Here is a 25,631-nt window from a genome sequence, read left to right as displayed (position 1 = left end):
GGACATTTTTAACTGAAATTTATTTAAAATTTTAAGTAAAGCACCCTTTATAGAGGTAGTACAAACCATCATGTATAATACAGGGATGTGTAACAAGGTCATCTTAATTTCATTTTGTAGATATTTATTACAGTCTGCAATATCATGCATGTGTGTTTATCAGTGTTGTGTGTGACAGAGAAAGTTTGTCTGAGAAACATTTTAGATGGATGTTGATAAGAGTATAGTTCCAGCTCCATCTGAACTGCAAAACTTGTTCGTCTTCAATGACTGGAACTCATTCTGAATTTCCACAAAGGTTTTGTTCTTTGTTTCAGGAACAACAAAGAATATGTAGGTGACCACCAAGGAGCAAACTGCCAAGAAGACCAGGAAACAGTACTGCTGTAGCCCAATCTATGAATGTAAAGAAAGGATGTATCAGACAACAGTGAAACATTTTAAATTGCACTTATTCATGTTGACCTGGAGCACTGACCACAATGAAGGGAAAGACCATGCTGATTAAGAAGAAGCTGAGCCAGTTCACTGATCCTGCAATCATGAAGGCAGCAGGCCGAGTATTTTGTGTGAACAACTCTGTGGTTAGGATGTTAGTCACACCACCTTTAACAGACAGTAGACACAAAGAAAATTAGAGACATAGCTGTGAAATCTAATGAGGTTCATGCTTTATTTACTTACCTGGTCCCAAGCCAAAACTCAAGATGAAGGCAAAAACACACGCCATGCTCAGGTACGGAAAAACTGGGCTGAAATCCTGAAGGGGGAGCAAATGTTAACTCAGGCATAAACATCTGGGTAAGATGTCTGATCGTGAAGTAACTTACCTGGAAAGTGAGCGTCAGTGTGAAAAAAACACAGCAGATACTCATGAGTACATAACCCCCCATGATGAGGACTTTCCTTCCCAGACATTCAATAAGCATACCCTGTGAGACACACAGCATGTCACAAGACCATGTGGGGAGGTTTAACAAGCAAATGTAGCTGGACATGTTCCGATGTGTAAATAATACCCAATGTGCTTCAACAGGAAGCTTACTCTTTATAATACTATTATAAAAATACATTGTAAATTGTAAATTAAAACTGATTCAATTGTTTGTAAATTATTTAAGCCTTATTTTAAATAGTAAAACATACTGATGTGCCAGTTTAGCTCAGTAACATTGCACACACAGACTAAATTGACAGGACTGTCTTTGTACAGCTCACTTCAATAGAATAGAATAGAATAGAATTACTTTATTCATCCCAGCAGGGAAATTATTGGCTCTTCAAGCACACATTTGACTATTTAATATCTTCAGTTTTGTTTTGTGTTTTAGACTTTGTGTTAATTTTCATTGTACTTTAAGCATTTTTATGAATAGTTACAATTCTGTTTTGAGTTGTAGTCTTTGGTTGCCATTTCATCTGTGGACCTTATCAGAGAAAATACTACCATAAAACAATGAATCATTTAACATTATGGATGTTTTGTTGTTGATGTTCCCATTGTTCCTACCAGTTGGATATTTCTTTTTAATGATAAAACCTCAAATTCCAATCTATTCTGTTGCACTTGAATGTGATATTTCAGTTAATTTTACAAATAAACCAAACTGGTTTCCATTAACTTTGGATAGGTATAAAGTTAAAAGGTGTGTTGTGCATTTGTACTCAGTCCCATTGACTCTAATTCCCCCCAATCAAATCCAATGCAATCTTTCCAGAAGTCAGAGGAAATAGTCAATTTATGTGCACCTTAATCACTGCATAAAAACAAAAATGACACACAACTTCATTAAAAATGTAAGTATAAATGGATACTCACACACGTTAAAGCTGTGATGCACTCACAGGCACCAGTGCCGACAGTTGCATATCGTATTTTATCCATAGGAATACCAGATTGTCCGAACACATAATCAGCATAGAAGTAAATCTAAAGACAGGAGGATATAATTCTGGCTTTGATTTTTAAAAAAATAATCATTAGGGGGTTGCTGTGGGATAAGTCATACTGTACATACAGCATTAATGCCATTCAGCTGCTGAGCAATGTTCAGGAGGATGATGGTGAGAAGTTGCCACCGTAAACTACGATCGGAGAAGAGTTCCCAGGGCTTCTTGGCCTGGAAACCCACTAAATTATTCTTCTCCTTCTCGATATCCTCCAAAGCATCACCAGAGTCAGCTAAGCCATGCAGCTGCCTCAAGGCTGGACACAGGAAAACACATGACCCAGTGAATGAAATCCTCTGTGAACGCCATTCTTCTCATCTGATCAGGCTTCAGGGGTGTGACTTTTAAAGTCCAATCAAAAGGTTTTCTGCAATAAACAGCTTTCCTTTCACATTAATGCGCTGTGGTCCAAACGAGATCACATGGATGAACCAACTGCACCAACAAAACACAGATTTCTGATTCTAGATAAAATTTGTATAAAAAGGCTGCATTTACATGGTACTTCTCATGGTTCCTCAAAATTAGCACGTGGAAGGCAGGTTGCTTTTGTATATATATATATATATTTTAATTCTGTGGTGTAGTTCCAACTGTTCCAATAAAGTTAAAATGACTTTTCAGGGTTTAAACAAGGAAAAAAAAATAAATAAATAGAAATAATGATCTACACAATACACTGAGGAATAGTTTAAGAAATACTTTACCTTTTTTACAACTCTCCTCATCTCCTTTGTCAATAAGCAGGTAGCGCGGGCTCTCTGGGAACCAGGGCAGAGTAAGGAGCTGCAGGAATGCAGGGATGCATGTGGTGGAGAGCAAAATGGGCCAGTACTCTTCTTTACCGAGAATTTCTCTGCACAGTTACACACAGATGCCAAATTAGCATGCTTGTTAAGACAGCACAAAAATCTGTGCATTCCTTGAAAGTGAAAATTAAGCGGCCTATGTGGGATTTAGTGTTTGAAACTTACTTGAGGCCCATAACTTGTCCTGTTAAGATTCCACCAGTGATGAAGACTGAAGTTCCCATTCCCATGGCCCCACGTAATGCAGTCGGAGCTATTTCCCCCAAGTAAAGAGGCTGAACACACAGGGCAATGCCTGTGAACAACAATCCGAGATTCATCTGTAAGTTAGTATTTTGTTTTAAAGTCAGACCCTAAAAATGTTAACAAGAAAACGACTTTAGAAATGATTACTAAACATAGGCAATCAGTTTTTAAGGAGGTGTTTGGCTATCAAACAAAATATGTCTTTTGAGTCATTTTGTTCTAAATTCAATGGTTTATTTAAGTATTTACACCTCTTGAAACATGAAAATGTTTTTTCCTGTTTTTTCCATGTGAATTCTGAAATGAAAGGAAACAGATTCAGGGATTTTGAAATGTTTTCCTAATTGAGAAGCAGCCAAAAGGTCATTGGACACTCTGGAGGATCCAAAGTTTAGATGGACAAATGTGTGGACAAGACAGCTGATTGTTGTACACTCTAGAAATCTGGTATTTATGGAAGAATGGAAAGAAGAAAGGCATTGTTATAAGAAAGTCAAAGAAGTCCCCATTATCAGTTTTACACAAGCTACTGTATGTAGGACACACAAGGAACATTATAGAAGGTGCTATTTTGCAAAAAAGAAAGGAAAAAATGTCTATATTATGTGCAATGCTGGTTACTTTATTAACCCAATACAATTAGTTATTATAAAAAGTATGTAGGGGGCTAAAGAGAAACAACCACTACATATTTTGGACTTTTATATGTGACGAATGTTGAAAACCATGTTTCTTTTCCCCCACTTCCCAGCTATTGGATTTGGAGTTTTACAAATCATCAAAACATCAAATCCCAACACTTTGGATTTCAGGTTGTGGTTGTACTATGCAAAAGGTGGGGAAGCTCAAGAGAGGTAAGAATGTTTGGCTGTTTTTACCTGCATTCATTCCACTGAGGAGCCGTCCAATGATGAGCAGCTCAAATGACCCTGCAGTGGAGCTCAGACCCATCAACAGAGCAGCTGTCAGTGAAAAGGCGTTATTGGCCAGCAGCGTCCCTCTCCTGAAGGAAACCACATAATATGACTTAGAGGTAACAAAAGATGAGTTAGTCTTACCAAATATAATAATATCTCCATACCTCCCCAGTTTCACAGACAGAGTCCCGCCCACTGATGTGCCTATGAACCCTCCTAAGGTGAACATGGAAACAATGGTGGACCAGAGCAGCGTGAGTCCACCCTGTGATATGTTGGTTTGATAGCGCTGCATCCAGGTCTGGTTGATGAAGTTTTGTACATACTTCGGATGGCAGGAAAGAAAAGAAATGTAGTTTAACATTTGTTATTTTTAAGTGCAGCAATAAATTAGTAAAAGGAAAACTTTGAAGTACTTTCTAAGAACAGGTTTGTCCTCACATTAAGAGGTAATATAAAGAGCAGCATTGTTTTAATTTGAACAATTTATACGTAACTTATACATCCTTGGTTGATACAGAACAACAAAAAATCTGCAGGTAAGTAGTTCACCAACTATAAAACGTTTATCACAGACAAAAAGACAACTTGTCTTTCAGCCAAAACAATAAAATACTACTTTAAAGTGGATCTTTCAAGAAGAAACAATAACAATCCAGCTTTGCTTTGCTATCCTCCCTTAGCATTCCCATTTCTTCTTGGTTCTTACCACTGTGGGTGCGTTGATGACAGAGATATTGTAGCCATACTGAAATGTTCCTCCAACACAAGCAGCAAACACAGCCAATAGCAGCGATTTGTTTGGAAGCTGCAAAAATTCAAACGAAGACTTCAGGAAAGCATTTCCAGAAAATCAAGAACAACAAACTCATCCTTCTTTTCTTCAGCGAGTCATAACAATGTATGCCTTGCAATACCTTTAAACGCCTTTCGTCTTTAATGCCCCTTACGAGCAAAGGCTCGTACTCATCCACGTATTCTGTTGGCATTTTTCTCACAACCTCAAGACTTCTTAAAACTATTGTTCACACGTGGAGTATCCTTTTCTTCATGAGGCTGCTCTCAGAAGTAAACTCATGTCTGACTGAGAATAACACAACTGATCTGTTGTCAGAAAATGAGTATGAAGTGTGGTGAATCTTCTGCATAATGAGGGTACTCTCTGATCATCAGAGTTTCATGCTACTGTGACAGCATCCAAGTACTGAAGAAGTAGAGCTCAGTGAGCGAAATATTGCTGGAGAGAGCATGTAGCATATTGAAGCTATATTAAGCTTTACTAAACCAATCAGTCTTGTAAACTCGCAACAATCAATCAATCTTCTGATCTTAAAGCACAACAAGCCTTTGCATCATCTTAGGACCTCTTGCTTGATGATGTCAAGCAGCCCTAATGAGTAAATAATAGCCTTTTTATAATTTGCTGCTTCTTAATATTCTGGGAATAGTTTAAGTGTTGCATGCTCTCTTTTGATCTCAACTTTGTAGGATTATTATAGGAAGAAATGATGTAAAAAAAAAATTTAAATTAGCAGTTTGTTTGAAGCAATGTTTCATCAAGATTTTATACTATCCTACAAGCAATTGAATGTCCTGGGCTCACAAGTTAACCCTAAAAGCTAGTCACATTTAATGCAGAATTAAAATATGATCACGCATTAACATATTAAAAGGGGCAGAACCGGCTCTAGTCATATTGTTGCCCAAAGCGAGATCATGGTTCAGTGTCCCTGCTGACCCCTCTGTCGGGGGGAGACACTCGAGATGCTAATGGACAGCAGCCATATCACAGTCATAAAGATTAAATTATGTTAAGATGCTTGAGGTTTAAGAAGTCCTTCAGACAACTTAAATAAACACTGATAGTTTCAGTTTATGTTCCCTTAAAATTATCATCAAATATGTTTTGCTATTTCTATGTTCATAACAGTACAATGTTGGTCAGATTTGACAAGATATGGTGTTGATATTCTTAAATTGGTACCTTTTTAAAAAAAATGTCTATTTATGCTGCAATATTGCATTTGAATAAAATGGAGGATCTGTTTGGAAGCTATAGCTCACTTTGTTGTTCTCTTTACAAGTTTAAATGTTTGGCCAATTTATTGACATTCTAAAATTAAACTTCTGTGTGGACAACAGAGGTAAACATTTTGTTATTTAAACAGGTACCAGATTTTTTTGTTTAGACTGTTCTCTTCAATATGAATCAGGTTCTGTCCAACAATTTATAGAAAAAAAATTCCACAAAATAGTTTTCATTGTCAGATATTTTCAAAACACTTTTCTAAAGAAAATCTGCCAGAAATCAGACTCTAGACGCAAGAAGAGCACAGCTGCTCCAGGCGCTCCACCATAAAAAGCACAAAGTGGCAAAGAGTGAGATGTTCCTACCAGCCAACTCTGATCTTCTGTCTGTAATTTAATCTGGTAGATTTTTTTGGAGAATTTTTGAATGGGGCACAAAAAATATACTTGTCTCTTTGTGCTATTTGAATAATGAAACAAAACAGAAACAAAATGATAAACCATCAAATGCTTGTGAAAATATTTAATAAGATAACTTGATTTTGCTCTTCTTTTCCAGGCATTTAAAACAATGAAACAGTTTCAGCACCTCCTGCTGTAATGACTGACTGATGTTTATATATCAAAGGATAAAATGACAGAAATTAATACAAAGTTATCAAAAAAAAAAACACAAAGCAGAGATTTTGTTCAAAATTAGAGCCAATTGAATCAGTAATTAAAATAATATATATAAATATATATATATTTCTGCATTTTTTGGCAACAAGAAGACTCCAAATATAAATAACAATGTTCTCGACTGGAGTTTGAAGACGTTATCTCTACAGATGCATTGCTGGCTCCCTCTATGTGACAAACAGAAGAAAATCATCTTGTGTCTCTTGCTTTCCTCACTTTTTATAAAGTATTATTGACTGTAGACCTGTACCTTGCTTAGTCAATTTGTTTATCCCTGTTTTTATTCATGTTAAAAAACATCCCCAAAATGATTAAATGTTTAAGATGATGGATTGATGATGACGGATTTTTATTAAAGAACAGGTTTATGCGCAACAATCTGTTTGTGATTTTAATTTATGTTTAATAAAATAGACAATAAAGCCAAAACATATATGATCATTGTTTGCAGCATAAACATCTTACATACTGTTAATTTAAGTGCAAAATACACAAATGACTAACAAATAGCTGCAGCAGATGCATATGGAAACCCTAGAAATCCTCATCAGAATCCTAACAGCAAATGTTCAGAATGGGAAATGAAACGATTTGTGTTGAATTAACCATGAATGCAACACCAAAAGAGTGGAAACTCCTAAAATATACTATTGGTCCACATGTCTCCATTTATCGCTGCAGGGAAGCCACAGTGCATCGTTTTCAGACACTAAAGGAAAATCAAATATTCAGAAAGAAAACCCAAAATGGGGTAAAATCTTACACTCACCTCTTTCTTTGATTTATTGGCTCCCTCACTTAAGTTCATCTTGGAAGCTGCTGTGAAATGAAGTTCAAACAAAGCATTGAAAGCGTGTCGAGCCGCTCAGTCGGATTGCCCTCCTTACATTGTGTCTCCCAGTTGCAAGGTGCAGCGCATGACTCCTGCTCAGGGAGGGAGGCTGTTAAACTCATTGAAGTTTAACAGCCCCTTTGCCCCTTTGGCAGTGGAAAGACTGTTTGACCCATATATAGAAATAACAACCAGCCTTTGTGGTACAATTTCCACTTCTTTAGTATTGCTCAACATCCAGCCTAAAACCAACAAATACGATTTTATGCCAGGGTACCGTTCCTTATCTCTTGTTTTTGTTTGCAGAAAGGTTTTTCTCAGTTCTATTTATTATTACACACAGAACCTGAGACAAGGTTGCACTGAAATGTGAAAGGATTTGTCCATTGTTAACCTTTTCTCCAGTCGAAGAACAGAGATCTTTCTTAATCATAACCACAGCTTTGAGCATGTGAGTTTTAAAGCCTTATCCAACAGGGCAAGTCAACTTCATGTGCTTCAGAATGCCATTTGTTGAGCTTCAAGCAAATTCCTTCAAAAAGCCTTAGAGCTTTGCAAGACGGTGCAATGAAGCATAGGCAGCTTGTTTTAAAATAATTTAAGGAGTTCTATTCCCATAAACAATAGTGTTTGATGCATGAAGATTCAATAAAGGCAATATAATTATGCAGCTTTTCTTTAAAGAATAAAAAGGACTTGTTTGTGAACAATGCTGTTTTGCACAAACAGCGCACTGTCTTTGTTCTCTCAGTTTTCCCTTCTGTTAAACTCATTTGCAGAAAGATAACATTTCATTAAATGCTGTGTGTATGGATAAATTAAAACAGCTGCAAAACTACTCAATGACATCCAATGTTTTATTTCTGCGTTTTCTACACAAGATACTTTAATTTCACAGAACAGTGAAAATAATATTATGTAAGCGGGCTTGCATTAGGAGAGAATGGGTCTGGCTGTCACAAGGGTTGGTTGTTGCTAAATCTCGCCCCTTGGAGGGAGTTGTTGCAAAATGTTTGCATGCAAGTTTCCAAAAATAGTTCTCACAGACTAGGTAGATTTTTATTTTAGTTGTTTCACACTTGACTTAGACCTGAGAGGACTTATTATGTTTTTCACATCATAGTGAAAACGTTTGATTTGTTATGAGTTCCTTTTCAATTGTCTTATACCATAAATTTAGGATTAAACACTTATTATCATTTAAAAGTGGAGTTATAGTTAGGGTCGTCTTTTTCTTTGCTAGACTATATTATGTGGTTGCTAGCATAAATGCAAGCAAATCAATAGAGGTGGACAGTTGTCATATGTCTGTAATTCCTCTCCAATCTTAGTCATAAAAAACTGACCGATTATCAACACTAGATTAGTGTTTTTAAGTCAAAGTTACTCCACTATCACAAGTGAATGTTTGAAGCGCAGGTGTCGTTGATGCATTTCACCACAGGAGGGCGCTTCTTCCTCACAGAAGCAGAGTTCGAATGTGCAACCCTGAAACCTTTCCCCCTCTGGAAACTGCAAGGAGATCCACGGTTTCCGTGTGGGTTCGTGGTTTGATCATGTCGGGCAGAAAGCCCCGGTATGTGGCGAACCCCCTGGAGTCTGCGATCACCACCCCGAGCGAGAGGATCCTGAAGGAATGCCACAGTCTGTACGTGGACAGCGAGAACGGTAAATACCCACCGGCCACCCGGATTACAGCAGCGTTAAAGCACAAACAAGCAGACCCGAGTGTGGTTGTTAAATGTTGAACAGCAGAGGGGTTTTACGGTGATTTCTGGGGCAGCAGAGATTTTGCAGCGGTCTGTCCGCAGCAGCTGCTGTCAGTGTGACAAACATGACACCTGAACCAGAGACGTTCCTCTCTTGGCAGGCAGCGTCCCTATCTGTGCACTCACTGCCAGTGTATTCATACACAGGACTAAACCCGGTTACTTCCACTTCAAACAAATGTAACTACTGTTGTAAAGAGCGATTGCCCCCACACCACCACTGTTATTTGATAACTATGTGTGTGACTGCAGACTTTGCTCTTAAAACTCACAGAGCTTTCCTTGGTAACAATAGTTGCAAACTGAGCAGAAAGAGGCAGATGCAAGAAGACATGTTGAACTTGAAGAACTTCAGTCCCCAGATAGTAGCTTTTCCTTTCTTCAGGATCAGATGTTACACAGATAAACTTGCCCAGGACAAGCAATCTGGCTGCTTCACTTCAGTCCAACAGTCTTGTGGCCAGAGGAGGAAACCTACAGAGTCTTTCTGATTTCACATTTCATTTCTGAAATATGAATTATTTAAAATAATGTTTTTGATGCAGCATCAACATCGTATCAATGGTTGTTTGAAGACCAGAAGTGGGTTTTGTCACATCATGCTTAATCTGTGGATGCTATGGACAATTCAAATGGATGATTGTGAAACATCCGTATTGCTAAATGAAATGTTAAATCGAGAAAGACTTACCTAAAAGCTTTGCTCTAGAGGTCTCAATTTTACCAGTAAAACTTTGAACGCTCCCAGTTGCTGGTCTACAGTTGTAGCCAGAAGATGCTTCTTGCAAGTTTTTATCCTAAGGAATTAGTGAAATACCTGGAAAATGCAAATGCATGCCAGATGCAACGTAGTCTACTACTTTGGACAAAGACAATGTAGAGCTTTAAAAACAGAAAAGAAAATTAGGTAAAAAAAATAGTTTCCTTTAAAAAAAGAGAAATTGTTTAGTCAAACAGTTGTGTCATAGTTATTCTTTAATAAACCATACATATGTTTTGTGGTGTAAAGATGACATTTAAAAAAAAACTACTCAGTGAAGGTTTTCTAAAGTGTTTCTGTTCCTTCTCAGTGATTTTCACATTTTGATTTCAACATTTGTGTGTGCCCTTGAACGCAAATTTCTATTTGCATGTGCAAACTCGCATGCAAATGTCTAAAGAGTGCACCTAGCTATTTTTTTTTTATTAAATACGTTTCTATTTAGCCTGAATATAATTGTTTTAGTATTTGATTACATTGTGTGTTTGCAGGTCTGGTGAAAATTGCCAGCAGCCTCGGAGTCCGCCTCCTTCCTCCGAGAAAGAAGATTATCGTGATGATAATGGGAAATCACTCTGCAGGGAAGAGCTCCTTTATTAACTGGTAGAACATCTCTTTTATTCAAATTCACTGATCCAACATGCATTTGTCTGGTTTTTAAACTCTCTGCTTCATCGGTAGAGAGAGTTTAGTAATCTGTGCATCATGAATATTACAGAAGTGTGGTATACACACATGGCATCTCTGCACTACATGGGTGGAGAATATGTTGCCGAGAAACTTCAACAGTTTGTCCCATCTTAAACCATGCTTGTTTTTTTTAAAAAGATAAAACATCTATTAAAATACATTTTAAGCAACAAGTGGCATAAATTTAAAAATACATTTATACATACTTGCAGGAATGTATATTAAACAGAGAAAACTCTTGAATTTAGGTGGAGAGTTTTGTTTTTTTTCAGGTACCAAATGAGACGGAGCCATACCAGCTCTAAAACGTAATATAGGCTCCTTAAATTGGATGACGTTTGTTTTAGATTCAGTGGACATTAATCCACTAGTTTATCTGTGATTGTTCCCACTTTGAACATTTCTGATGGTTTGTGAAATCTATTTTTTTTTGTAAACGGATGTCATGTTTACTATTTTGCAATTTAATGTAGTAATCTTCATTAATCTCAGGATTTGCAAAAATAAATATTCAAGCATTTTGGTCAAGTGATGTCCATGTGAACGCTATCCTCTCCCAGAACATTTACCCTCGATTGTAAGAGCTGCATTACTCAATGCTAGCAGGTATCAGTTAATGGATTTGAAATTGTTTGTTCATGTTTAACAGCGGGTGATTATTATTATTTTTTTTGGTTTGGACTATTTAGCCCAGCACTCACTGACCTTTTACACAGGAAATTGATTCGTAGGCAGAACATTAATAGGCAGCAAGTCTGTAATTGTGTGTAATGAAAATTCATCAACAAACAAATATAATGTAAAAATTTTTGCAGTGTTGGTTTATTATAAAGTGAGTATTCTTTTAAAATTTATTTTAGACCATCAGAGGAACAAAATGATAGTTGTAATTTCTACAGCTAACTGTTTATTGTGTTAAGTGTACGTATTTTTGATGCTATGTTATTCGATGGTCTTGTAAACCACCTAAAATCATTACCTGAATATATTAATGCTGTTTTAAACATCTGGTGCTTCTGAACATTTCACCAGCCTTATCAGCTGATCTGTGATCAGCAGTGCTGCAAAACAGGAGTAAAACACAGCTTCTAGAGCATGATTTATTAGCACCAGAATGCCCACTGTGTTCAAAACATTTGTTTTTATGGGCTCAGTGGAAAATAATCAGCTGTGAGAGCAGCTCTGCGGCGTGTTAACCTGCTTAAACCAATTAACAAGTGATTTCAAAATAAACTGCAGGAAGATAAAGAGACAGTCAGCTTTGTTATTCTGATTCCAAGCCCACATTTTGAGATAATGTTTCTTTTTTTGTTTTTATACTTGAGAAATTGAAAACAAAAATAAACTTCAGAGTTTGAGACATGGTGTTCAAGTGATTTATTGGCTGCTGTTCCCAGTGAGCGCGCTCGGTTCTTTCCTCTGAGTCAGAGTTCTTCAGGCTTCTGGGCTACCCACGTCCCCGACCTGACCCTGAATCAGAAAACGAAGTTTGAATCAGGAATTCAGGAAGCATTTGGCTCCTTCTCATCAGATTAGAAATGAGAAATCATTTAATTAACAGCTTTTTTTTCTACCACCTTGTGTAAACTCAAGGCTACAACATGTGATTTGTCTCAAAGAATAAACTTTTCAAAGTTTCACACATTAATTATTCTTTATAATTTAGAACAGTCATGAATTAATTATTCATAATAAGCTATGTCTGGATTTTTAAATGAGTAAGATCATTAAAAGTGCAGAACACTCTTTTATGTGAACAATGAACTTCTGATCATAACCCCATATGAAGGTTTATAAAACGCTAATTTCTAGAAGGCCTTAAGACATCAACTGGGTGATAAAAGGTTTATTGACCAGATCTAAATTTGTGATTACGGGGTTTTAAAAAGCCTTGCTTGAAGTATCTAAATGTTTTGACAAAGATCAGATTTGAGGTGTTTGCATGCTCGACACCATTGAATCCTATAAATATTTTTATTCTAATTTCTGGCCTGATTCTGTCTCTGCAGGTATGTTGAAGAGCACATTCAGAAAACCGGTGTGGCCATTGAAACTCAGGGCTTTACCTTCATCACTAGTGGTCGCAAGAGAGAGTCACTGACGGTAAGATCGACATGGAGACATGCAAACAGAACACAAGCTCTTGGTTTTTAGGATTTATGGATGTTGATGGAAAACTTTAACAGTAAAGCCACTCAGTGCCTTAATAGCAGACAATTAAAAACATCTCTTTTGCATCCTATTTTTTTCTATGTTCATTTCTCATTATTCATTCGGCCTCTGTGATGCACTCTGTTGCGCGCCCTGAGTCATCTTTGCAGCACTTAAACAGGTTTGGGAGCTGCCTGCCTCTCTCTCCTCTCTCACACTTTAACTCCCTGTTCATAACCTGCTTTGGTCAGAGTGATGAGGATGAATAAAATATTTACAGTCAGGACTGCAGAGTGGCCAAACCAAGGATATTCAGCTGCAGCATGCAAGCTTCTAATCCCCAAATCACATGACTAAAACTAAAACAGACTCTGCTGTAGAGATTTGTCCCTCTCATGTTGCATTTTTAACTCTTTCACAGGGAAATGCAACATTACATCTCTATCCTCATTTTCGACCTATCCTTGAGTTCAAAGGTAAGATTTGACTTTTTGTTTTATTGAAACTCATAACTTAGAATATGAAGGACATTTTCTAACTGTTTTTGTACAATTTATCTACACATATTATTGCTCTGAGAAAACAGAAGGTTGCCATTTTGTATCTTATTCAGTGCAGGTGTTTCCTTGAAATGTCTCTGGGAATAAAACAGTGTTGTACATGTTTATTTTTCTGATAAGGTGATGAAGTTTTGCATCAGAATTTTAGCCTGCTGTCTTATTAGCATGTTAAATGGAAGCTAATTAAAATAGTGCCAGTATTGTAGCCAGTATAATCATAGAAACACATTGGATTGCCCTTTTTTGTTGAACGCAGTTGCTTTTCAATCACGTAAAAAAGGAAGTGTTAAAATGATTCCCACTGCAAGGCTGGTGGATTATTTACTCTTAATCTATATATGTGTCAAACATTTATTTTTTCAGTTTAAAATTAACCTGTTGTGGCCTGTCATTTTTTTCACATCCCTAGAAATCCTCTCTACCTACTTGGAACCCTGAGAGATTTCTATTTCCTCCCCATCAGAAAAACCACAACTGCTTTCTTTATAATTTACTTCATGTAATCTAATTTCATGGTCTTTATAAGGATTTCTAAAGGTCTTTCAAAAATTTTCTTTAAGATTTGGCTGCTTGTCTCACTCCATTTTGGTCCAATCTTGTATACAGGCAACATATTGGAAATATAATGACAGAGAGGCTATTGTCAAGGAATCATGTTGCCACAATAATGCCAAGGTGTCACCCACATCTTTCCCAACCCTGATAAAGATGTGTAAAAAGGCTAAATACAATAATCTTTTATTCAATATTTTTGCTATAATATTTCACAGCGATAGGCCATACAAACAATTTTTGACCATTAGATCGTCCACCATCCTGGGTTATCTCCTCCACTCTCTTTTCTTGAGCTCAGTTCACAGGTTTTCTACATGTTTTAGTTCTGAGGACTGACATGATCATCAAACAAGGTTCATTGGTTATCTGGTGAACCATTTTTATGTGTTGATCTGACCATGTTTTAGATCATTGTCCTGCTGAAATGCACAGTGGTGACTCAATTTTAATCATTTCTAGAGTTCACTAGATTTTTTCTGAAAATCTCTTCATAATTTGGAAGTTTCTTTGTGGGTGAAGTCTGCCTTTGGGAGACAAACAGGTCCACAGCACCACAATATTTTCCACCGTCTGGGTGGCATTATGTATTTTTCCAGACATACGTTACCTTTTGTTACTTTGTAATTTGACACCTTTAAATTGGGCACCTGTCTCTTTAAGAAGCCCCTACTGTTACATACAGTAGGAGCTACGCCTTCAGCACGTCAACACAGCAATGCCTCCTTCTTATGCTGTTTACAACATTCTTGGAATGAGAAGTAGCTTTTATGATGAGTTCAGCAAACGCGCAGGTTCACCAGGTGTTTGCTAGTTGTTGCTGCCACTAGTCTGGAGGAGTTGAGTGGGGTAGTTGTGGGGGAGGGGTGCTCTGTGAGGCGGATACTTGGCTTGAGCACTGCAGCACTGAGGAGGAGCTTTTAGCTTTTAGTCGCTTCAAATGGTTGCTATGGGAAATTTCTCGCACATGCATGAAAGAATCAAAGCAACACTCCATGTATGTTTCTGATGAGGAAATAGCATTATAATCTGATATAAATATCAAAAAAGTAAATTTTTACTAAATTGAACCCCAGCCATGAAAACCACTGTAATAGATTTTTTTTAAGTCTGGCTTTTTACTTGCAAAATACAAAAAAACAAGTTTTGATTTCAGACATTTTTTTTTTCTTTTTTTTTTGCTATTTTAAACCGCAGTTGTCAAGTTAGAAATCCCACCTGTTCCCCCTCCTTGTCTCGCACACAGTAGGCGGTGTTTGGATCGGCCATGTGCCAGCTGAAATGACTCTGGTTTATATAAAAGTGAGAACGTGTGCATCAGTGGAGTCACTGGAGAGACACTGGGTGTGCCTGCTGCCTGAGCGCTGGTGCTGCTGAAGGGGGTGGGGTGCGGCGCGTGTATGTTGACTGGGGAGTATGCAGAACGAGAAGGTTCACTGGGTGCGGACTCATGGTATGGCGTATGAGTCACACGCCCTGTCGACAGCAGTGCAGTGTAGTCAGGAGGGGCGGCTGAGAAATGTCACAGCCATTAGAGGAGGTGAAGCCCCACGCTGGAGCAGCAACAGCTCTGCTCTGCAGGCCGGAGTCGCTCTGCTGCTGCTGGACAAAAGAGCTGGATTTATATCTTCTGAACTTCCTCGCTGCATCTGGAAGAGGCACATCAGGCTTTTATTAAGCTTTCCCAGGGACTGAGGATGACTCATCAGAAGATCATCATATATCCTTATGCGGGAGGAGATGCTGATTCACTTTTAGGAGAAACACTTATTTGAATGATGAATGTTTTAACATAGAATCTGTCTGTCTCTCTGCTCTCTACCTGTTGTTTGGACTTTTATGCAACGTTCTTCTCAGGAAATGCTTCACTGTTGTCTAGAATGAAGGTTTTGACTCTGCTCATTTAATTTTAACCATATGCAGTCCGTCTAGTTTTCCGAGTTTAATCTGGCAAAAGCTTCTATGGAGCAGTCTTGAAGCATTTCTCCCCCTTTTTTTTAGTGTTGTGAATCTGCTGCAAAGCTTTCTCGCGTTCAGTCAAGAAACTCTGCTCATATTGATTGGAATCACTTGTTTCCCTTTTCTGGCTGTTTATTTGAATCAAACTGTAACATTTCTCTTCTTAAAGCGTCATCCTTTTTAGTTCCAATCAGCATATTCAAGCATTTATATTTTAAGAATCATCCAGACTGACTTCCGTTCAGGTTATCAGCATTTAATTATGTTTGATTGCATTTACACACATGCTTATTAACATTTATTTTCTAATAACTGCCTGTTTGCACGATGTGGACCTCTAAGGTTTTGTACTCGGAGCCAGTTGTATTGATATTGTGTTGATAAGGGAATGCTAATGTGGCACAGCAGCAGCAGTGGTCCTGCTCGCTGCAGCACAAGGGTGTGATTTGTGTCGGGTGTTGACACCTGCCTCTTCGTATAAAACAGCCTCAGTGTCATCCCAAGCCTGCGCTCCGTTTCAGTGGGAATCTGTGCGGAGAGAGAGAAGGGACAGACCAGTGGGCTCAACAGCTCTGCTCTGACGTTTACCTGTCTACTATGGGTGTGAATCTTTTATGATGATTACCATAACATTCATTTGGGTTTTAACAACACATTTAAATGTAGATTTTACAGTTATTTTAGTTACAGTTAAAAGCACTTTGTATTGCCTTGTTGCTGAAAATGTGCTATATAAATAAAATGACTTCTCCTTTTATTTTTAAAAAGCAAGAGTGAACAAGGCCATTAATAAGTATCTGGAATAATCTTTGCTGGTGTTTCGGAGCGTTCTTCTTAGTAGAAATGTTCCTGCTCATTTAAATATGGTGGCTCCCTAATGGGGCTGATTTAATGTTTGAAAATCTGGATTATTTTTTTTTCACCAGTGGACTTCTTGGGTGCCCAGAGTGATGTCAGTCCACCCACACAGAAGTATTTATTGAAATAACAAACATTTTTTAAAGATATTTTCTGTGATGTGTAATTTTTTTAGGAGTAAAAGTGAGGGAGAAAAAATCAACTAAATTTGGAAATCTAATTTTGTATAAAAAATGAGATATTTTATTTTTAAGCAGTTCTACTTCCCGACATGAATCCAATTTCTCTGTCCTAGTTTCAACCATCTGACCCAAAATGTCTGGTGAAAACAAGAAAGGATAAGGGTCAAAAACAGACTCAACCAAGGCTCAACTATATTTCAGAACTAGATGATGCTGGAACCAGTGTTGCTGGTCAGCGAGGCAGATATTGAGCTTTTTGGTCTCAGTAACAAGAAGTCTATTTGTAAGATCTAAGCACAACGTACAAACTGTCAGGTGTGGTGGCTGCATCATGCTGTGGGTCTGTTTTGTTACCAGTGTTACTGTGGGTGAAGCAATGAAGAATGACCACTTCAAAGGTTTTCAAGTTTCCTTCAGATTAGAAACTGGATGGTTAAAATTGAACACTGTGGTTTGCTCCAGCTAGACGGTTATCCCAAACACACTTTAAATCTTGTCTTGGAATGGATAAAGCAGGATAACATTAATGTTCTTGGGAGGCTTCAACCTCAACCCAGTCGAAGGTTTATGGACTATGCTTTGAAGCCAAATCTATGTTAGAAACTCATTCAATTTAAATTAGTTCTACCAAAGGTGATAGTAGGACTGGTCAAATATTCAACCAGAACTGGACTGAAAGTTTATTGGTGATGAAAAACATCGTGTGGTCAAGGTTCAACGTCCTGAAGGAAATGTAACAAAATATTAGTTTAACCAAATAATCTGAATGAATTTGAGGGTGTATGTACACTTTAGCCATGTCTGGATTAAAGAAAATCCATGATAAATTATAATTTAAACACCAGTTAAAGTGGAAATTGAAAAAATCATTGTAATCTGGAAAACAAGTGGTTCAAATGAATCGTTAAAGCCCTAAATAAACCTGACATTCACCCCAATCATGTAAATCCTCTGACTATGGATCCTGTTCTGTCTGTGTGGCGGTGCTAGCTGTGATGCGTTACAATAACCTTGCAGTGCGTTGCTTCACAGTCGTTCTTCACTGGCTAGCTTTACGTCCTACGGCCCACACTAAAGCTGCCAGTTGAAGAGCTGTTGTGTGTAACAGTGACAACAGTCCTGTCCACGGCGGGGACAGTGAGACATCAGCAACATTCAAAAGATTCATGAGCCAGGACAGCTTTTTTTTTTCTTTTACTGAGCCTCTAAAAGACAAAGTTTGTGAAATTGCAAACCTGCAAAGACAAAGACTTTATGATCCCAGTATCACCGAGCTCCCTCCGGTCTCCAAGTATTGACCACACTGCGTACATCAGATACAGCAGAATCCTGCAGTGACTCAGTTTTGTTGGTCATATTCATCCAACATCTGTCTTTCTTTTTTTAATAGGTGTGATGGACTACCTGTCTGCTGAGATCTCCACCTCAAAACAGAAGAAATTCAGCCTGGTGACATTCGTGGACACTCCTGGTTTGGTGGACGGGGACATGATCTACCCATTTGATGTCAACAGCGCCATCACCTGGTTGGGTAAGTACTTAAGGATTTATGTTTTCAGCATCACCAGAGTTGCTCCGCAGATATTGATGCATCTAATGTTGTTGCGCAGGAGAACAGGCGGACCTGATTTTTGTCTTCTTTGACCCAATGGGTCAGGCGCTGTGCAAACGGACGCTCAACATCGTGGAGAAGCTGAGCGACAAATGTGGAGACAAGCTGTTGTTTTATCTCAGCAAAGCAGACGAAGCTGGGAAGGAGACAGACAGACAGGTCAGCTTTTTATTCATAAAAGCTGTTTTAATTTTTACCCAGAAAAAGCATTAGCTTATAAATATATGTTTTTCCCCACAGAGAGTAATGATGCAGATTGTCCAGGAGCTGTGCCGCCGTCCAGGGCTCAACAAATGTGGTTTTGAGATGCCGACAATATACATCCCCAACCCACAGAAGGTAAAATTCAGTGTTCCTGTTTGGATTTAATTATTTTGGTGTCCAGATCCGTTTTTAAAAATAAGAGTATATTCTGGACAAAGGTGTCTCTAGGTTTGTGGTGATGAACTGGTTCCATTATACTGCTTCAATAACTACACAATAGTGTGAAGGTATAATATTTTATAACTAAACTATTATACCCAGGAGACACTACTTTTAAGGAGCTACTTTTAGCTCCTAACTTAAAAGCTACTAACAAATTTAATGTCCTTGTTTCAGAATAGGAAGAGGTGAAGACAGCGTTATTTTAACTAAAAATAAATATGCTTAATAATTTTAGTGTTTCTGTAATTTAAAACTAGTACATTTCTTTTCATTTTGTGTAAATTCAATGAAAGTCTGTTACTTTTACTCAAGATGAATGCACAGTCTAAATCTTGTTGAGCTGACCTTTCCTCTCTTAGGCTTTGAAGCTGCTTCTTGATAGATTTGAACATTATAAATACTTGTAGTTTTCCTTCAAATTCCTTAATGGTGTTTGATTAGAGCTGATGAGCTTTAGATGCAATGGGGGTTTTGTGTCATAGATCTTATCAGCTTCGGTTTAACCCTCCTGCAGAGAGGCAGATGTCACGGTTGGACAATGGGAAGGCGGTGGGGTGTCCTGTCAGTTCACAAAAACATGAAAAAGAAAAAAAGAAAACTTGGGAGAGCAGCACACACAGGGTCAATGCAACCCTGATGGGACTGCGCACAGGGTAAAAAGCTCATGCACTGTTCACCACTCTGCTCCTCTTAGGGCTGCGGGATTAAGAATTGCGTCTCATACCCAAACTTGGTGCAGGAACTACTTGTGATCTACTGTCCCTGAGGTCTGCACTGCGTGGTTGATTTGTGTCTCCCTTGGTTTGCAGTGTTCTTGTTTTTGCTGAGTAGCCTCACTTACAACTTCTTGCACAGGGCTGTCTGTCAAAAAATACCCTCAGGATTTGTTGCAGAATTTTACTGAGATGCTTTTACTTTACCATCTTTTTTTGAATAAATTTTATTTTTTCATCTTTGCGTCTTTTAGCCAAGCAGGTGTGTGAACCAGATTGACAGCGTTTGTCAAACGATTGAGAAGACCATCAACCAGGCTGTCCAGAAGACTTTAGATCAACTGGAGAAAGACTCTGACCTCATTTGTTCGACCATCATCAACAAACTGGAACAGGACAGGTTAAATTTAGTGCTGTATTTCTTTTTTTCTTCTTTTACTTTGATAAAACAAATACGTATAAAATGGATGTAAAATCAAACTATTTAGCGGCATTAAATGTTTTTAAGTCAGATTTTATCATTCTGCACACAGGGCCGATGTGTCTTTCAACAGGAGTGTTCGTCTTCACTCAGTTCTGTGTTTGGCTTTGGGCTTTTTCCTGCCGTTCCTCTTCATCCTCAGTTTTATTGTAAGCACCTTCTCCAAGGAGCAACTGCACGACCTGCTGGGCGAAGGTCCGACTCATATCGTTATGGTCTTCACAGTAAGTAAAGGAAATCTCTCAAAGGGATCAAAAACTGATGTGAAAACATTATAGTAAAATATTCTGTGTATCTGTCTCTCCCAGGGGGTAGTGATGTATTTATGGGAATGGATACCGGAGGACAAACAAGTAGTTTTTGTGATCTCTTTTGGGGCTTTTTGCTACCTCCTGCTTTTCCTAGCAAAATATTTTGCAGGGTAAGTGTGTAAAGACATCCTTTAACACACCTCAATAAAATATGTATAACTGGAACATTAGACAGAAAAATTTACATTAATATCTTGCATTCTCCACAATTAGATTAATCAATCAGATTTGTTTTATAAAACACTGTACACTCAAATGAAACAAATGTTAAACACAGAGCTGCAAGCATGCAGACAACAATCACAGAAATGAATGTTAACAATATTGATTATTACACAGAAATTGTCAAACTGAGGAAATGCAATCATGTTTTTATGAAGAAAGGTCAGAGATTGATTAAAAACATCAACACCATTAAATATCAGAAAGAAATAAGATTAAGATAAAAATGTAAGTTTATTTATGATTAAAAATACATTAAAGCCAAATTGAAGGCATGATAAAAACAAATGCATAAAATAAAACCTTTAGAATTTTATAAATAAACAAAAATATTAAGCCATAACTAAAATGTGTAGCCTAACATTGAGCCCAGTGGGATATATACTTTATATAATAAAATATGGATTTAGAAGCACATATATTTACAAAAAAATAAAAATAAAACAAACTCCGTGCACTTTGAGTTTTATTTATTTCAAACTTTCACAAAATTATTGGGTAAAAAAGTGAAGCTCTTCTTTATGTTTTCATTTCAATCTATATTGGAGGCATATAGAGCAGAATGAATAATGTACTTTAAAAAATATTGAACTCTCTCCTGTTTTCTTTAATAATGTTAAATGTAACATTTTAAAGTATCAAAAATAAAAACTTTTAAACCTTAGCTCGAAAAAAACATAATGACAGTAAATGGTTAGAATAAACTTCTTTTCATATTGATTTATTTCCTTTTGTCCAAAATGTATAAAGGGATGAAATAAGCATTCAGCCTGTCTCTCAGACACATGCAGACATTTTGGATTATGGTTCTGATGGTTCCTTGTCCTTCATCCTCAGCCGAAGAAACAAGACTCTGACGAAGAAGGAGAAGAGGAAGATGATGGAGTACATGGATTATATCCAGGATATTGTCAAAACTAAAAAGGTTAGACTGACTTCTCGTTCAATAATTTGCTATTCTCATAGTCTTCACTTTTTAAACGATAATAGGTCAAAATTGGGTTGTTCACCGAAATAATGACCCAAAACATTTAGTCGAATCCACACAGAAATGCTTCACCTGACATGAAATTAAGTTTATTTTTAACTCATCTTTGTCATCTGACCTAAATCCTGTTATAAGACTGTGGTGAGCTGAAGATAAGAGAGCACAGGAAAGGCTTCATGACTCTGAAATGATCTAGAGAAATTGTGCAAAGATCTCTCTCTAAATATTACACAAGATTGTTTGGTTCATGTCTTTTTAGCTGCTCGAAGTTTCTCTGCAGTGAGAAGTTTGGGTGTTGGCCTGGACTATTGTCTAAAGTTGAACATATAAATGCTATCTAGCTTTTTCCAGCCACGATTGACTGCAACGGCAAAGCTTTACTTCTTTTTTAAGGACTTTTAGAAGGTCATTCATGCTTTTATGCCCTCTCGCCAGGACTATTATAATTCTTTATTGGGTTAGATAAATCATCCCTGCTGCCTTTACAGATAGTCCAGAACTCTGCAGCTTGACCCGTGCTCAGTACAAAGAAGCATGAACACATAACTCCTTTTAAATGGTCTTATCTATGAGATCTCCTCTATATCCACACACCTCCAAGAGCACCAGTTTCTCCTTGATGTTCTGAGATCAAAGATAAACTGTGGCGGTGATGGAGCATTCACTGTGGGGGCCGCAAGACCGTGGAGAACCTTACCTCCTCATGTCAGCACTGCTCAGACCACATAACCATTTAAATATGCTGAAAATTCGTCTCTTTCATTTGAGTTTTGACTGACAGAGCATGAGACACTAGGTTTTAGTGTGCTCTCGTATGGTTGTTGCAAGAAACTGTGATATATTTTGGTTAACTTTAATTGTTTTTAATTGTATTCTAAAAGTAAAACTGTCATTACGTTTTCCTTTATAGGCTAAACTGTACGAGTGGTACCTGCAGCAGTGTGCAGCAGAACAGGACCTCTGATGTCTCTGGTTTACATCTGGATGGTGCTGCCTCATGCTTTTTTTAATGCTTTTTTTGTTGTTGTAAAAAACAACTTTTTTTATTTCAACCTGACATTGGTGGCTGCTGATTTGTAGTTGAATCAGCAGGAGTTTGTAGACAATCACCAGGCCAGTTGTAGGTGGAACCTATGGTGCAGCAGAGATCACTGCCAACTTCTGTCATCTCAGCAGCCGACATGGAGAAGTGCCTTGTTTTTACTGCACACAGGACAAACTGTGATTTTAGCTCTTGGGCAAAAGTAATTTTCTCAGTGGGAAGATTTGTTCCCCATTTCTCTTAGGTTTTGCAATACAAATGCTCAAAATGTTTGCAAAAGGACTTTTCTCCATTTCAAATATTGACCCACCAGCAAATACCCTATATTTTTTAGTGTGTGTCCCTGTGTTGTATCTGTCCAAAGTCCCCTACAGAAACACCCTGACTGACATATTACCTGAATGTGTTTTCATGCACATAGCTATTTAACTGCAATAATCAGTGCCGTGATTACACCTGGGCATCGTAAATAGATGTGAAGAAGCAGCAAACCTGGAAAAACTGTCCACCATCTTGAAAGTTTTTGTTTTCTATAGTTTGAAACATACAGTAGCAAGAGATTAGTGAAGCAGGAAGAGTAGTATAGTCATTGCACTAATGTGTCGCTCCTAGCTGAGCTACAGCACTGAACTGATGAGTAACCGTTAGCTCCGCTTAATGCCTTCCCTCCAGTGTTTGTGATTCATGAATATTTATTAGTGACACCAGCTGTGGTGCGTTTACTCGAAGGGGTGCGTCTGTCCAAACCATCATGCCTCATTAAATGTCAGCATTTTTGAACTGATTAATTTATTTCCTGCTGATATGCTTTCACTAAAATTAGCAGGCCAGTATATTAATTACTGGGAACAGATTACCAGATATTTAAATATCTCAAAGAGAGAACTACAAGGAATGAAAAGATTGGTACCTCATTTCTTTTAATTCTTAAGCCAATTTTCCCTCGTTAGATTCTTAGTGGATCAAATAAGTAATTGCACTCAGTCAAGACACCGTTAGGATCATTTACAGTTGAATGTTTCACAGGAAACAGAGTGAACTGAAGTTTTCAGATTTCTGTAACCAAAATTGGATTTCTTATCGTAGTTTGTCAGTTACTCAATTCACTAAGTAAAGCACAATATATATATTGATTACTCACAGACTACTGGTTTAAATCTCTATTTCTTTTAGCTGTGATGATTGTCACTTAACAAATAAGATTATAAAATTACTTAAACCAATAAAAAAATATTTTTAATACAGAAAAGTGGGCTTAATGAAAACTATGTTTAATGTCTGTAAGGTTATTTTCAAAATATAATTTTAATCGGACAAACGACCGTCATCTGAGATAAAAAACCTGTGTATAAACACACTTTTGTAATTTAAATATTTCCTTTATGAAGCTTCTGTGAATTATAAATACATTAAAAATATTTTTGCCTTGCCATTACCCATAATTACTTATGGCTATTTATTTCTGTTCTGTAAAATGTTTACAAAAATCAAACACTTCCTTGTTTATGTGTCATTTAAGAGGTTAAAACAATGCAGTTGATTGTGAAAAAAGCTTTGGATTAATGCATCCTTACTTATCTCTGATCCAAAATATTTTAAAAGCTCTTCTTCGGGCTGTTTGCAATATTATTGTGAACACGTTTAGTTTGTTTTGTGTGTTAGAATCCTCTCAGGTAATCTTTCTGTTTATAAATAACTATTTTAAAATGATTTCATGTATCATTAGTCAAACTTGTGAATTCATCCATTCTGTGGTATTTTTAAAAAAAATATTTCTTCCATCTTGAACTCAACGGATTTTTTTTTTTCCTAAAACAGTTTGTCAAAAAATTTTTTTTTTAAATAAACCTAAACCAAACTGTTTTTCTTTGTTTGAAATAAAATATTTTTATGGACTTAGACTTTTCAGTCTCTTGTTTATTATTAATCTAGAAAAAACCATTTCATCCCAAACCGGCTCCCAGTTGCTACTTTATTTTGATTGATAATTTAGTACTTTGTAAAGTATCCAGAGTAAATATAAATATGTTAAAATCTCATATAATGTTAAAGTAGTTGTATGCAATATTTTTAAGGTTTTGTATTGCACCCAGTTCCATTCTTTGTGGTTCCGATCCCAGTTTGGTTCAGTTCACTCTCATGAATAAGAGGTGTGGACATCTCTATGAACTTCCACATTTTGTCACTTTTCAACCAGTATCTTCAGTGCGTTTTACAAATCTGTTCTTTATGGAAGAGAGGGCACGGAGTCATGTTTGCAGTTTGACACAGGACAAATCCACACCAAAGGTTTTAGCTTTTTATTTGTAAAACAATATGAAAATCATGCACAATTATCCATTACTTTATGCAAGTTGTTTGTAAGTTGACAAAATGTGGTAAATTGTAAGAAACCTGCTGGTAGACGTTGCTTATATTACTATAACTAATGTTATGATCACAATAAATAATATTGCTAATGCTTAAAATAGTGATGCTATTCTCTTGTAAGTAAACAATGAGCAGAATATAGAAAATTTATTTAAACTGTCCGTCTACTATACCTACTGATCCTTGCAGAGTCGTGGTGCCTTTCTCCAGCAGTCAGTGGGCGATGATACGCCCTGGTCAGGTCCTAATCCATCACAGAGACGCAATGGTCAAACAACCACACACACACACACACACACATACACACACATAAGGAACATTTGGAAAGCTCAACCTTCATGTATCTGGACTACAGGAGGACGCTAGAGAACCCACACATCCACAGGGAGGACTCAGACCAGGATTGAAATTCAGGGCCTTCTTGCTGCAAGACGACAGTGGTACCAACTGCATCACTACGCAGCCCTATTTTAAACAAAATAGAACAAAAAAAATCTAATAAACTTAAAAGCAGGTATGGAA

At 37.2% G+C, this 25,631-nt stretch overlaps 2 protein-coding genes across 5 annotated transcripts; one reads left to right on the top strand and one right to left on the bottom strand.

The window, feature by feature from the left end:
• Position 1: 1 nt before the first annotated feature.
• Positions 2–7,611, bottom strand: LOC114155143 (solute carrier family 2, facilitated glucose transporter member 11-like). 4 transcript variants are annotated; one of them, XM_028034889.1, is made up of 12 exons: positions 7,401–7,611; positions 4,632–4,730; positions 4,087–4,247; positions 3,884–4,008; positions 2,925–3,054; positions 2,658–2,806; positions 2,019–2,206; positions 1,820–1,930; positions 831–932; positions 685–760; positions 479–606; positions 2–396 (listed from the first exon to the last, which is right to left on the bottom strand). In XM_028034889.1, the coding sequence occupies exons 1-12, from the start codon at positions 7,437–7,439 to the stop codon at positions 202–204; spliced, it is 1,503 nt and encodes a 500-aa protein (XP_027890690.1). In that variant the 5' UTR covers positions 7,440–7,611; the 3' UTR covers positions 2–201. The 4 variants fall into 4 exon arrangements, with proteins under 4 accessions (XP_027890690.1, XP_027890691.1, XP_027890688.1 ...); XM_028034890.1 differs by having other exon boundaries at positions 4,087–4,250; positions 4,635–4,730; XM_028034887.1 differs by lacking the exon at positions 7,401–7,611 and adding an exon at positions 4,840–5,013.
• Positions 7,612–8,952: 1,341 nt separating this feature from the next.
• Positions 8,953–24,499, top strand: LOC114154887 (uncharacterized). The gene is made up of 12 exons (XM_028034362.1): positions 8,953–9,131; positions 10,484–10,595; positions 12,692–12,785; positions 13,255–13,309; positions 18,335–18,475; positions 18,555–18,715; positions 18,797–18,895; positions 19,950–20,095; positions 20,229–20,400; positions 20,485–20,597; positions 21,547–21,634; positions 22,608–24,499. The coding sequence occupies exons 1-12, from the start codon at positions 9,020–9,022 to the stop codon at positions 22,659–22,661; spliced, it is 1,347 nt and encodes a 448-aa protein (XP_027890163.1). The 5' UTR covers positions 8,953–9,019; the 3' UTR covers positions 22,662–24,499.
• Positions 24,500–25,631: the final 1,132 nt, after the last annotated feature.

This window comes from Xiphophorus couchianus, chromosome 12 (assembly GCF_001444195.1).
Source record: "Xiphophorus couchianus chromosome 12, X_couchianus-1.0, whole genome shotgun sequence".
Taxonomy (NCBI): Eukaryota; Metazoa; Chordata; class Actinopteri; order Cyprinodontiformes; family Poeciliidae; genus Xiphophorus; species Xiphophorus couchianus.
This window is presented reverse-complemented; position numbering and strand designations above follow the sequence as displayed.

Coding starts and splice junctions, on each gene's coding strand:
- LOC114154887 (XM_028034362.1), top strand. CDS start 9,020: ATGTCGGGCAGAAAGCCCCGGTATGTGGCGAACCCCCTGGAGTCTGCG. Junction 18,716..18,796: donor GGAAGGAGACAGACAGACAG/GTCAGCTTTTTA, acceptor TTTTCCCCACAG/AGAGTAATGATGCAGATTGT. Junction 18,896..19,949: donor ACATCCCCAACCCACAGAAG/GTAAAATTCAGT, acceptor TGCGTCTTTTAG/CCAAGCAGGTGTGTGAACCA.
- LOC114155143 (XM_028034887.1), bottom strand. CDS start 4,911: ATGCCAACAGAATACGTGGATGAGTACGAGCCTTTGCTCGTAAGGGGC. Junction 2,207..2,657: donor TGAGGAGAGTTGTAAAAAAG/GTAAAGTATTTC, acceptor TCCTGTGTCCAG/CCTTGAGGCAGCTGCATGGC. Junction 761..830: donor CACTGACGCTCACTTTCCAG/GTAAGTTACTTC, acceptor CTCCCCCTTCAG/GATTTCAGCCCAGTTTTTCC.